At 47.6% G+C, this 12630-nt stretch overlaps 2 protein-coding genes across 4 annotated transcripts in view; one reads left to right on the top strand and one right to left on the bottom strand.

Moving 5' to 3' along the window:
• The window catches only part of IKZF3 (IKAROS family zinc finger 3), a 35514-nt gene extending 29717 nt beyond the window's left edge, over positions 1 to 5797 (bottom strand). For 2 of the 3 annotated variants that reach the window (XM_051794635.1, XM_051794637.1), the window contains exons 1-4: positions 5480 to 5797; positions 4522 to 4633; positions 3421 to 3532; positions 2963 to 3025 (exon numbers count right to left, since the gene is read on the bottom strand). The gene's annotated coding sequence lies outside the window, so the exon portion shown is untranslated. Of the gene's footprint in view, positions 1 to 2962; positions 3026 to 3420; positions 3533 to 4521; positions 4634 to 5147; positions 5399 to 5479 lie in introns of those variants that run through there. The other variant, XM_051794636.1, reaches the window with a different exon arrangement.
• A 33-nt stretch (positions 5798 to 5830) lies between these two features.
• Positions 5831 to 12391, top strand: ZPBP2 (zona pellucida binding protein 2). The gene is made up of 9 exons (XM_051794678.1): positions 5831 to 5957; positions 6805 to 6885; positions 7369 to 7494; positions 7847 to 8008; positions 8583 to 8801; positions 9510 to 9595; positions 10182 to 10359; positions 10853 to 10983; positions 11465 to 12391. Exons 1-8 carry the CDS (start codon positions 5876 to 5878, stop codon positions 10951 to 10953), a joined length of 1035 nt encoding a protein of 344 aa, XP_051650638.1. The 5' UTR covers positions 5831 to 5875; the 3' UTR covers positions 10954 to 10983; positions 11465 to 12391.
• The last annotated feature ends 239 nt before the right edge of the window (positions 12392 to 12630 follow it).

Here is a 12630-nt window from a genome sequence, read left to right as displayed (position 1 = left end):
TGCAGCCGAGGCACAAAGTTCTTCACAAAGCAGAAGTAAAATTCGTGTGCTTTCGAAACCAATCCTTGGCCATCCTGTGTTCTACGCCAATGGCCACAGGGAGCCAAAATATTCAAATGGCTCGCTAAAAAAAGAGCTACGGCGTTTTAATGTGTAACACCGGTCGTGCTTTCTCCTGGTGTCTGACCAGAACAGCCTACCTGAATTTTAACTGCCCTAAAATGGGTATTTTTCAAATCAACGGCAACATGAACACCCTTCTAATCCTCAACACAGCTGTAGCCAACAGAGGTATGTCTGGAGTTATTATAATTTTACCTGTTTGTCCCCAGAGTGAAACCAGAAATCTGCCTTTTTCCTGCCAGCTGCAATTTTCAACCCAACAGCACAGGGAAGGGGACAAGCTTTTAAGTCCCATCTGCCCTTAGTCCTTCCATCACAGCATGTGGAGCAAACACAGCCAGTTTCCTTGTCTTTGCAGCATTTTAAGAGGCACAAACAAGCCATAAATGAAACACTACTTACACCACTCAGCCTCTTTCACCCCAATGTGTTTTTCACCTCCAACCTGCATTGGGCCATTAAAGACAGAAATTCCAGCTGATTTCCCCACTGAATATCCTTGTCCAGCATCCACATTCTCCATGGCTTTCTGAAGAAGGCACCTGGACCAAACAAACTCTTTGTGGGGTCTCTAATACTTTGCTGCACCATGCAGTGTGTGAAGTGACACTCACACTGTAGCATGTGACCTTCTAAACCCAGCAGAATAATTCAGTGATTCAACACAGAATATCCCAAACTATAGAATATCCTGAGTTGGAAGAGACACATTAGAATCATCAAAGTCCAACCCTTGATCCAACAGGTTGATTCCAGCCCAGCACCTGGAGCTGACAGCAGGGCAGTTCTTTTGGTAGTCACAAAACCAAACCAGTCATGGACAGAGAGAACCAAGTTAACGACGAATTTTGGCTCCAACATCTACTCTGGCCAGGGCCCATCTCCCGTTCCATGACCATACTGAGCCTCCTCACACTGGGCACAGAAAATCCAGGAGAGCAGGGTTACCCCTCTGTCCTCAGAGGCAGATTCCCTGCTGAACCCAGAGGAACCGAGATTTTACCAAGACCCACAGAAACACTCTTGGCAGTTACTGTATCCAGGGATAACACTGAGGTTTCCAGGGATAGCACCTACTTCATCCTCATTGTAACAACCTCAGGCACATTAAGGAATCCTCACCCTCCTCAGCACAGAACCAAAACCTGAAGGATTATTTCCAGGTTCACTTGGGCACACGAGAAATAAGAATGCCAAAAAAGAGACTTCTTAGATAACCTCAGTTGTAGTGAGACATTATTTTCTAATCGTAGACTATTCCCACCTACTTCACAAGTTTTCTCTCCCCAAAAGACAGTGATCCCGACTCCATCAAGAAAACAAGGTTCCATTTTTAAGTGCTAAGCTGCCCCCAAATCCATTCTTTCAAAACATTAGTTACTCTTTCAAGCAGTGATAGTCTCAATTCAGTCAGATTCAATTTGTGATTATTTACATACAGTTAGAAAGCCTTTAGCAAAGGAAAATGCATTTTTAAATAGGTAACTGCAGCTAACTTCGAATAAGCAAACTCCTCAAGTCATTGAGACGGAGCAGAATCTAAACTCTAGCCCTTGAAGCACTGAGCTGCAGTAAGAATCTCCACCTCTGAAATAAGAAACCAAGTGATGCTTTGCAAGGCTTCTTTGCCAGGTTTGTTAAAAACACAAGAAACGTTGATTTCCTTCAAAGGGGAATCATTCTGCACCCTAAGCTTAACTCCCAGCTTGGTTTTGCTGGCTCTGAACATTAAGGGCACATTTTACAAGTGAAAAGAAACCCACACACCCTTGAATTCATTAAAACACCAGAATAGGACCAGCAGATAAAGCGGGCCCTAAACCCCGGCTTTACTACACGCGCCGTGATGTCTCTGAAATTAAACAGAGAGGGGGTCAAGCAGCCCCGCTCGTTTCCTGCTCAGTCGCTACACGCGATTCCATTTCTCCTCCAGAGCCCGCGATCTGCTCGCAGCAAGCGCCGAAGAAGCGGCTGGAGGTCCCCGGGGCGGTGGAGCCGCTGCGGGGCCCCGGGGTCCGGGAGGGAAGAGCAGAGGGGGTCGTTTCTCACCTTCCATGCTCCGGCCGCGGGTCCCGGCTCCACCTGCCCGCCCGGGCTCGGCACTGCCGGCGGGGAGCACCGGCCTCGCCTCCCGCCCCGCTCCGTGACATCCGGCCCGGGCTCGGCGGGCGGAGAGCGGCGCCGGGCGGCGGGGACGGCACCGGGTGGCACCGGGACACCGGGCGGCACCGGGACACCGGGACACCGGCCCTGGGGCTGCTGCCGCCGCCGGGCTCCAGCCCCTCGGGGTGCGGGGGGCTGAGGGCGCAGTGCCCGTTTTGGGGGGCTGGGGGAGCCCCCAGACGCTTTGGTAGGGCAAAGAGCATCAGAGCCCGCAGAGCGTGCCCTGCGTGCCCTCAGACATCTCAGGCTGTATGGCAAAGTTAAATGACTGAGAGTGAATAAAACCTGGGTTCAGTCGGCTGTTTTTCTTAACAGAATAGCGTTGTTATTTGGCAGAGAATCGAAGTATAAAGATCTTTAATAAAATAAAGCAAACACGAATTTCAAGGTGCTCGGGAATTGTTAAATGATGGTTTTTGTGCATCTAGCACAAAATCCTGGAAGAGGCTCACTGCACACTGGGTCTGGAGAGGGCTTTGAGTGACCTGACCTGGTGCAGGATGTCCCTGCTGTGGCAGAGGGTGACATTTACAGGTCCCTTCCAACCTAAACCCAGTTAATGCAGTGGCAGATGAAATTGGGATCCGAGCTTGGATGTAAATCCAAAGGCAGTGAGTGTGAGTTACCACAGCTCAGGTGTGGGATAACAGCATGGAAACCTGATTCTCCTACTCACTTCCTGTGTGGTGCCATCGACTCCTCCTTTAACTGTTGCTTTTCCATCACTTGCAAAATGATTCTAGAAATAAAATGCGAAAAAAAAAAAAGTTATGTGGGATAATGAAGTCCAATTCTCTTCTATTCCAGACCATCTCTGTGTCCCCCTTCCAGAACCATTTGGGAAGGAATTAAGAAGGTTTCCTACTCCTGTGAGCTCTGAGGAAGCCCTGGGACTGCCATGTGACAATCAAAAACCTCTGGTTTCCACCCCAGGATTGTGCATGGTCATTTTCTCTTGCTGTCGGGTTTGTTCTCCAATTTAAATCTTTATTTTCCATCACTTTTGCCATCAGATAATCACTTGTGTCTTCTCTCTCTTTTTATTTTAAGGGCAGAAATCAAATGAGCCTGGTTTTGTCAGTCTGTAAAAATGCCACTGTGCCCCTCCTGTGATCCCTGCTTTGGATCACTCACCTCAAAGATCAGAGACAGAACCTGTGCTCTGCAGCCCAGGTAGCTCCTTTCCAGAGCCCTGCACAGGTCCTTCACCTGACTTTGTACTCCTGGAAGTTTCTTTACATATTTCCTAGGATAAAATATTCACCTTTTTAGTGTCCACTTACACCATGATTGAGTTTATGTTAGATTTTTTCCTCTTCTATCATTTCCTACTGAATAGAGCTTCTATTAACCAAAAAACCAGTAATCCAGGGTTAAAGCACAAATACCTGAATTCACATTTTGTCCTATTAAATCCTCCCCCTGACACTCCCTGTTCCTAAAAATAACCAACCTTTTTCCCCCCTGAGCTTACAAGTCTATAATGACAATTTATCAATCTGTGACTTAGACATATTATAGATTTGAAAATAAATGAGTCATTTGGCTGAAGACACAGACTCAGAGTTTATAAAGATTCAAAACTGAAGCCAAAGCTTTATAGTAAAGATATTATTTTATAATAATTAACAAGCTGGGCCTGTGCAGGACGTGAAATGAGTTATAAACATCCTTAGGAACTGAGGCTGTTCAGGCTGAAAAATGACTCGTTTATAGCAGACACGTTAAAAACTGAATCATTTTGCCCTCACAGCACCAGAGTGAAATGTTCACTTTGAGTAAAACTGAGAACATTCAGCACATGGGAACGCAGGATCATCTGAGGTGGTCCCAGTTCTGTCCTGCTCAGCAGCTCAACAACATTAAAAATGAAAACCCTGACACAGTTCTTACACCTTAACCAACCACTCGAGTTAATTTCTTGGTCTAAGGAAGAAGAAATACCGAATAAAACAGTTTACCATCAATAACTTGATACCTTCTTTTCCAAATTTTTTTTTTTCTGTTTTTGGCAAATTTTTCTTTATTAAAGGAAACTCGTAACTTACGTGCCTTTTTTACATGGAAGCATTGAGTTAAACTTTCACAGCCCTCTACAAAAATAACTCTCATTCCTGCGTTGGTTGGTTCCATATTTGCTATGCAAATACTATGACATCACTTTTGGACACTAGTATGGCCTGGGGTGATAAATATGATCAAGTTAATTATGATAAACATAATTTAGCTATTTACCAGAAGCCTGGCCACCGTTCCTGGTCTGGAGCATCTCAGGATGTGAGGTGTGATCAAATGCAAGGACCCTCCTCTCCCTCTCAGTTTCCTGAGTGTTTTTGTATCACTTGCACTAGAAACAAAATATTGACACATTTAAGACTTTCAAAGTAAGTTTTCCAAAATATGTAACTGACTTGAAAGTTACTCGCAGTAACACTGTGGCATTTGGCTTTATTTTCCAGCCAACAGGACCTGCCTGGCACTTCCTCCCAGTCACAGCAAGTGGCAGAACCTTGGAAACCAAGAAGGGTTTGGGTTGGAAGGGACTTTAAAGCCCATCCAGTCCCACCCCCTGCCATGGGCAGGGACACCTTCCACTAGCCCAGGTTGCTCCAAGCCCATCCAACCTGGCCTTGGACACTTCCAGAGATGGACAACCTGTGCCAGAGCTTCCCTATCCTCACAAGGAAGAATTTCTTCCCAATATCTAAACATCCCCTTTTTAGTTTAAAGCCAGTCCCCTTGTCCTATCACTCCAAGCCCTTGTCACAAATCCCTCCACAGCTCACTTGGAGCCCTTTCAGGTACTGAAAGGGATGTTTTTTGGTTTTAAGCTGAAAAATATGTGTCCCATAATGACTCACTCCAGAAACCTGCAGCTGGAGAACACCCAGTGCTTTCAGCCCCTCCGGAGGTGAAGCCACAGGATGTGCCCAGCTCTTACTTTCAGTCTTTCTCACAACAAGTGACAGAATCACAGAATCCCAGACTGGTTTGGGTTGGAAGGGGCCCTAAAGATGATCCAAGTTCCACCCCTCGCCATGGGTAGGGACACCTTCCATAGCCCTGGGCAGGTTCAGCACTGACGCAGCCACGACAGAGCCCATTCCCTCCTCCTCCTCCCCCTATACTTCCCTCTCCTTGTCCCACAGCTGGAAAAACCACTTTAGACTCAAAAGCAAAGCCCATTACGCACTTTGCGAGCGATTTGGGGCCGAGGAGTGACAAGGGGGCAGGGTGGGGGTGTGAGGGGGCGTGGGCCGGGGAGGGCCTTCCTTCGCAACGGCCTGAAAGCGAGAAAAAAAAACCCAACAAAATCCTACTTAAAAAGCACTGGCGCGGGGCGGGTGAGGAAGGAGGATGTTTTAAACACAGTTTAAAAAGCACCGGGCGTGGGCGAGGGGCGGGAGGGGTCAGAGACGAGAGCGAAGGACCCCGGCGGGGACACCCCCCCCCCCCAAGCCCTTCCCGTCCTCAGCCCTGAGGGGAGGAAAAGGGCGGGAAGCGGCGGGCGCGCGCGGGGATGGAGGCGGAGGGGGCCGTTAGCGCCCCCTCGCGCCCGCGGCGGCCGTTCGTGAGGGGCGGCGGGAGGATGGCGGGGGGCGGCGGGCGGACCCGCTGCCCCCCGGGCGCTCTCCTGGGCATGGCGGCCGTGCTGGCGGCGGTGGGATGGGGTGCGAGGGGTGGGGGTGCCGGGGAAGCGGGCACGGTGTGGCTCGGGGCTCTGCTGTGTGCGTGTGTGTGTGTGGGGGGGGGGGTCACCATAGAACCTTCCCTCAGAGTGGGCGATGAAGCCCCTTTAGAGGGGACGGGGTGGGTTCCAGCGACGCCACATCGGTGGGTCCCGCTCTGCTGTGGAGTGAACAAGTGTCCCCACAGAACCTTCCCTCGTAGTAGGTGATGAAGCCCCTTGAGAAGGGACAAGGAGCTGGAGCCCCTTTAGAGGGGACTGACACCCCATTGCCCCCAGAGCCAGCCCTGGGACACAACAGTCAGGCAGGGTCATCCCAATGTGCCCATGGCCTGGAAAAAAACCAACCAAACAAACAAAACAACAAACCAAACAACAAATTCTAACAATTTTCACCCCTCCTGGGGGCTCTCGTCACAGGAACCCTCGTGCCCAACACCTGTCTGGTGTTTCCCAAAAGGCAAAGACTTACAGATTCCTGAAGCCTCAGCATCTTCCATGGTCACCCCGTGACCATTCGGTGTTTCCTCAGGGTCACCCTGAGGAGCCTTCACTTCATAGTCAGGTTTTATAACTATTTTAGTGGCTTTTCGTAAAGGGGAAGGCTCAGCTGGTCTGGAACCTGGTACAGCCAGGTCTGCAAGCTGGGCACTAAAACAACAAAAAACTGGCAAGTCAAAAACACAAGGTCCTGTTTGTCACTAAGAAAAAAGTATAGGGGAAAAGGAAAAGTAAGACAAAAGAGACAGAATCCCCACCAGGGTGAAATAAGTGATTAGCAATCAGATATTTAGATTGATCTCTCCTATTCCAATTCCTTTTCCCTACAGTGAGAGCGGAACCGAAGGAAGAGCAACTTTCTGTTGACTTAATTGGAAAGAATGAAGTTTATGGTGACACCAGGCATGAAGGTAAACTCGTCTTTTTTCATATACATATTTAGTTTTTACTGGAATTTGGAGTTTTAATCACAGGGCTCGTTACGTAGCACCAGTGGAAGTGACACAACCTCATATGCACAGTAACAAGGGAAAGGGGATGGGGATGGAAATACATTTGTCCCACAGTGCTGCTAGAAGCATAGGTGAAAATTTAACATCTAAATGAAAATTTAACATCTAAATTAGCATATTTCTCAAAATTTTGGTGCTTTTTGTGCCCCTGGACCACAGTCTGTGTGTGGGACACGAGTGTCTCCTCTGCACAGTCAGCACCAGCCACACTGTGGACAGTTCCAGGATATTAATTAAGAACAAATGGAGATTAAAGATTAATCTTACACTTTCCAAGTCCAAACGGGAAAAATAAGCTTTAAAGACATTTTTTAAATCAGTGTTTTGGTGATTTCATTCAATATCAGCGTTTCACACCATTTACCTGATTCTGTGTTGCAGTGAACGTGTACGTCAAGGTGTTCACAAACAGCCCCTTTCTGGTCTGTATGGATTTGGCCCTTTCCCAAGAAAAAATAATAGATCCCAAGTACTCGTGGATTGGTCCAGATGGAAGACATTTAGAAGGTTAGTCCCCTTGTTCAGACTGAAAAAAAAAAATATTTAAAAAATCATGTATTATCCTTGTTTCTATTCACACCACCCTGCAACAGGAGGTGGGTCCAAGTTCTCCCTTGGCCCTTTGCCAGATTTCTCCACAAGCTCTGACATAAAATTCTGTTTCTTTTCTCCCTCTAAAGATTAAAAATGCTTGAGATTAAAAAAAACCCTTGCAGTAAATCCTAAAAGTCATAAATTTTGGATCATTTCAGGCTAACACGAATCGGTGTCATTATGTACAAGAACAAGATCTCAGCTTCAAACGTTCTAAATGCATCAGAAAGTGAACTTTCCCAGTAATCTAATATTTCTGTTTTAGGGCAAAAGTATGCAAACATGACAGAGACAGGGAAGCTGATGGTGATGGGATTCAGGGAGTCGATGTCTGGCACCTACACTTGCACTCTGTCCCACAAAATCATTGAAACCACAACACAAGAAGAAACAGAAATCGTTCAGGCCTATAAATTCATGGTTTATGGTAAGTTCCCTAAGTCAGGAGTAAGCACGTGGCCTTGTGCTGGTGCGTTTGTGAAGTGCATGTTTATTGTAAGGCTTGATTAAAAAAACAAAACAAAACAAACAAAACCAAAACAAAAAACAACAAACAAAAAAACCCAACCAAACAAAAAAAAAAAAACAAAAACAAAAACCAAAAATAGATAGTTAAAATTTTATCCCAGAAGAGAAAATAAAATTTTTATACTTATGCCCACACACACCCTCTCTCAGTTTTGGAAAAGGTTTAAAATTACTGCTGCCAAGAATACATGGTAATAAAACAGTCTCTACTCTTAATAAGAACAGAATTAACTACAAGAATTACAGGGTTATCCAAGATCTGGAAAGGTAAGGTCATGTCTCCCATGGGAGAGATCACCAAACTGATGTGGAACCACCCCTCTGCCCCCCTGCTCGAGCTGCACTCCAGCCTCCTTCCACCACGTGTAACCCCTGCTGGCCAACATCACCTCCCCACCCGCAGCACAACAACCCAAAAAGGCTGGGGGAACACTGATCACACCCTGAGCTCACCCCCAAACGTCTCCTCCCAGCCTACAGGGAAGCAGACCATGCCTACCAGGTGTTTGTTCGCTTCACCACCACGCACTGCCAGCTGAGAAACAACGGCTTGTTCTTCGAGACGCTGGAGAAGATCCTGAACGGCACCATCGCCCACCTGACCTGCCACATCACACAGTCCTCCTACAAGTGCCACTCCATCAGGACACCGAAGCACGGCCTCCAGCACGAGCTCTTTGTTAATTTTCAAGGTAACGGATCTCGCCGCTTGTTTGGGAGGGATCCTTTCGTTTTGTAAACAACCCGCGGGTACTACAAACAACATCTGAAAGGCGGCAGTCAGTCAGGAACACCTCTCAGAGTTATTTCCTCTCTGGGTTTGGTTTGTTTGGGGTTTTTTTGGAGCTCCTGTATTTTTTTCCGTTACCCACAGATGGAGCTAAAACGCAGTTTTTATGTTAAATTTGTAGGGTTGTACTTACAGACTCAGCAAGAAAGGCTATTTCCGAGGTGTGCAGCTGGAGAGGATTGTTGGAAGGAGGTAGCCCATAAGATGCCGTGTTTTTTTCACTAAAGTTACTGTCAAGTATTTGGTTTTCACTATTTGATTTTTTAGTAAGTGTGGGACAACTAGGAAGCTGCACAGAGTTAAAGCAAGAGCCTCACAGCTCCCTCTTGGCAATAACAGAGGTGGTTTAAGTCAAGAAACTTTCATAAGAGACTGGAGACCCAAAGATTTTAAGTTTACATAAAAATCCAGCCCTTTCTGGAACCGGAGGGTGCTATATGAGAACTTAGTTCCATTTTCTCAGCTCAGCATATTCCCCCCACCACTAGTTTTATATCTGTTGACCTCTGACTCTTCCTGGAACAAAGCAAGGAACTGGGTAGAGACCACCAGGACCTAATCTAGCTTTTTCCCTTTTTACATGTGTTTTTTTTCCCCCCTCCATCCACAGTTGATCCGTTTGCTCCAGGATGGGAAGAAGTTTGCCACAAGCTCCCTTACGACTGTGAAGATGTGACAAACAGGAGAGCCCAGCAGGTTCTGTGTCAGTCACCTCGTGTCCTCTCTGCCTCTCTAACACCCACCTCTGCCTCTGCTCCTGCAGATGTGACTGGTAGTAACCCAGCTTCGCCCAGATTTCATGGGATTAGGGCTGTAAATGACAATTCGTGGGTTTCAAGTTATTCAGTTCAGGGTGGAAAATGGGTTTAAAAGTCAAATTGATACAAATTGTTAAAGAATTCGTTTGGGAAAAAAAAAAACAAACCTCATTATTTCCTTTGTATTTACTCCTAATGAAGAACTACAGACTTTATGATTTATAATATATTGAATATCCAGTTCTCTAAACTCAAATTGCATTTCATTGACCAAATAATAAATTAAAAGTAAGTCTACCATAGCCAACTTCTAAAATCTGTTTTCTCTGGCTTGTAAATATTAAATCCTGGGATCAGCTCACATCCTGGGTCTGATTCCAGGCCTCTGGAAGCCAAGGAAGGCTCCCAGTTAGGGTGACAAGTCAGTGTGTGGGAATCAGGACTACAAAGCACTTACTGATATCTCTGAATCAACACCAAACAATGGGCTGTGTTTTGACTCTCCCAATGTTCCTGAATTTTAGGCAGCAGAGCGGATTGGGAAGTTTTTCCACCAGCTGAGGTACGTCCTGGAGCACGAGGCCGAGGCTGTGCCTACAATCCAGTACGTGGAGAACAGCTTCTCCATGATTCCCATCGACAGCTGCCGGCCAGGTTTTGGGAAGAACCACCACACCCACCAGAACTGCGCCAGCTGCTGCGGTAAACACCAAACACCACGGGGGGAAAACAGCTCATCCACTGAAACAGAGCTCATCAGTGCTGGTCACAGAGCTCCGGGGAGGAGCTGGGAAATATTGGGGTCAAAAGCAAGGATATTTCTGTTCATCCTTTGGGAAGACACTCACATTATAGATTCAGGAGAACGATAGGGACAGGGAACGAGCTCACAGGTGTAACTGCATTTACCAGCAAAGGAGAAGTAGTGAAGTGGAGTTTTCCCCTCTCCAGGTCACTGGTGAGTGGCTATCCTCAGGATCCAGAGCACATAAGAAACAATCTCCTTCATGGAGTAGAAAACTCCCTGCTGTTTTCTAAAGTTCTTTTGCAGCACCTGCTGCAGGTTAAGTTGAGGGGGGATTTAGCCAGAGGCTCAGGGAGTTCATACAGAGCCTTAGGAAGGCTCATGGTGGTGTCTGACAGCCCCCCAAGGTGGGGGGGAGCTGCTGGAACTCCGACTGTGTTCTCTCCACAGTGGTTTGTGGTCCTGGAACTTACAGTCCCAACAACGAGGTGACGTGTCGGACCTGTGAGAGGCCCCGGGTCAGGACGTACGGAGCAAAATCCTGCCAGTAAACTGACAAGCTGGAAAACCAAAGAGCAGCTGTGAGAGAATCCTTGGTGTTGTGGTGTTCTTCTCATTTTAGCTGCCAGTTCTGGAACCCTCCATTCCTTTAAGGGGAAAAAAAAAAAAAAAAGCATCCTTTTTCATGCACTCCCAGATTTTCTTACATTCTGGGACCCCTTAGACTGGAAAAACGCTGCATAAAGCACGGTGTTCATGCAAGGAAAAGCAATTAAATGGGGAAAGGGAGGAAGTTTGTCACGTGGCTTAGTGCAGAGGCTGTTTCCTGATGGTGACACCAGACACACCACAGCTTTGTGCTGCTCAGAGAACACAAAGGAGCTACAAAGGATTCCGGGCGGGATGGCAGGTGGCTGTGGTGGGGTTATGTGCCAGGCTGGCATATGCCAAAATCTGCCTGAGCAGCTTCTAGCAGATATTAAGAGAAGTGTTTAATCTTTGAGATTTAAAAAGCATTAAGCTTCCTCTCATGTTTCTTTCTCTGTTTCTGAAATATTCCAGCCAGGACACCAGAGTGGAACGAGAAATAGAGTCTCTGAGACAAGAGAGAGGGTGAGTAACAAGTTACAAGAGGATTAAGGACCAGGTTATGGTTCTCTCCTTGTCCACTGCTCCTCAGAAAGAAGAGAGAACATCCCAGATGGAAGCAGAGTCTGCAGAGCCTCTTCCACCTCCTCCTGCTGCAGCAAAGCCTCGGCAGGGCCCAGCTGGCCCCAGGTGCTGCAGGAGCAGATGATCCTCTCACACCAGCTGGGAATTCCTGACGAGTTCACCGGATGACACAAATTGCCAAAGCACTGAGCTAATGGGAACGTTTTCTTCCCAGCAAAGCCTCCCCCTGCTCCTCTGTGGAAGGTCAGCAGCTGGATCTGCAGCGATCCATCACCCTGCGAGTAACGGTGACCTGACCAGCATCAGGAGCTCCACAAGTAACTCCAGCTGCTCCCCAGCCTGGGCCTTGGAGCCCACTGGAGCATCTGAGCCTCCCACGGCAGAGCTCCCAGAACTTGGGCTTTCAGAGCTCTTTTTTAAGCTGTTCCCTGTGGGAGTTTCTACCTTCCAGACTCACTTTGTTGAGGGACACCAGAGAACTCTCACCTTCCACACCCAGAGCCGTGGAAATCCATGCCCAGCTTCCCAGTACAGAGCCATTCTTTCCTCTTCTTTTTTTTTTTTCTCCCACAAAGTAGGACTAAGTCAAGCAAAGGAAACACCTCCCACTCAACACCCCCAACTTCTTATGGCATCTCGAAATTCCTTGGTGGGTATTCATCCAAAAACGGCCCCGATTCAACCCAGTTTCACTTATCCACTGTGACAGGGACACAGCAGGAGACAGCACGGGCACAGACCCCGCTCCGAGCTTTTCAGAGTCATTACTTATTAAATGCTGAGGAATAAAGTGAGCTGTTTTGAGCACTTCCACTGCCCTCAGGCTGATTATCCTCGCTGCCAACTGGCCACCGTGCCCGGCTCAGGCTGGCACAGATGAAGCAGCCACTGCTGCCCCAGACTCTTGGCCTGTTTCTGCACAGAGGAAATGCCCCACACATAAGTTATGAGGGAAAGAGCAGCAAGTAGGCACTGAGAGCCAGGGAGAGTCACAGGCCCTGGCACAGGGTGCCCAGAGAAGCTGTGGCTGCCCCATCCCTGCAAGTGTCCAAGGC

This window comes from Manacus candei, unplaced genomic scaffold, assembly GCF_025592945.1.
Source record: "Manacus candei isolate 608988 ecotype Guabito, Panama unplaced genomic scaffold, ASM2559294v1 h1tg000040l, whole genome shotgun sequence".
Lineage (NCBI taxonomy): Eukaryota > Metazoa > Chordata > Aves > Passeriformes > Pipridae > Manacus > Manacus candei.
The sequence above is the reverse complement of the archived record's forward strand: the minus strand, read 5'-3'. Positions and strand labels throughout refer to the sequence as shown.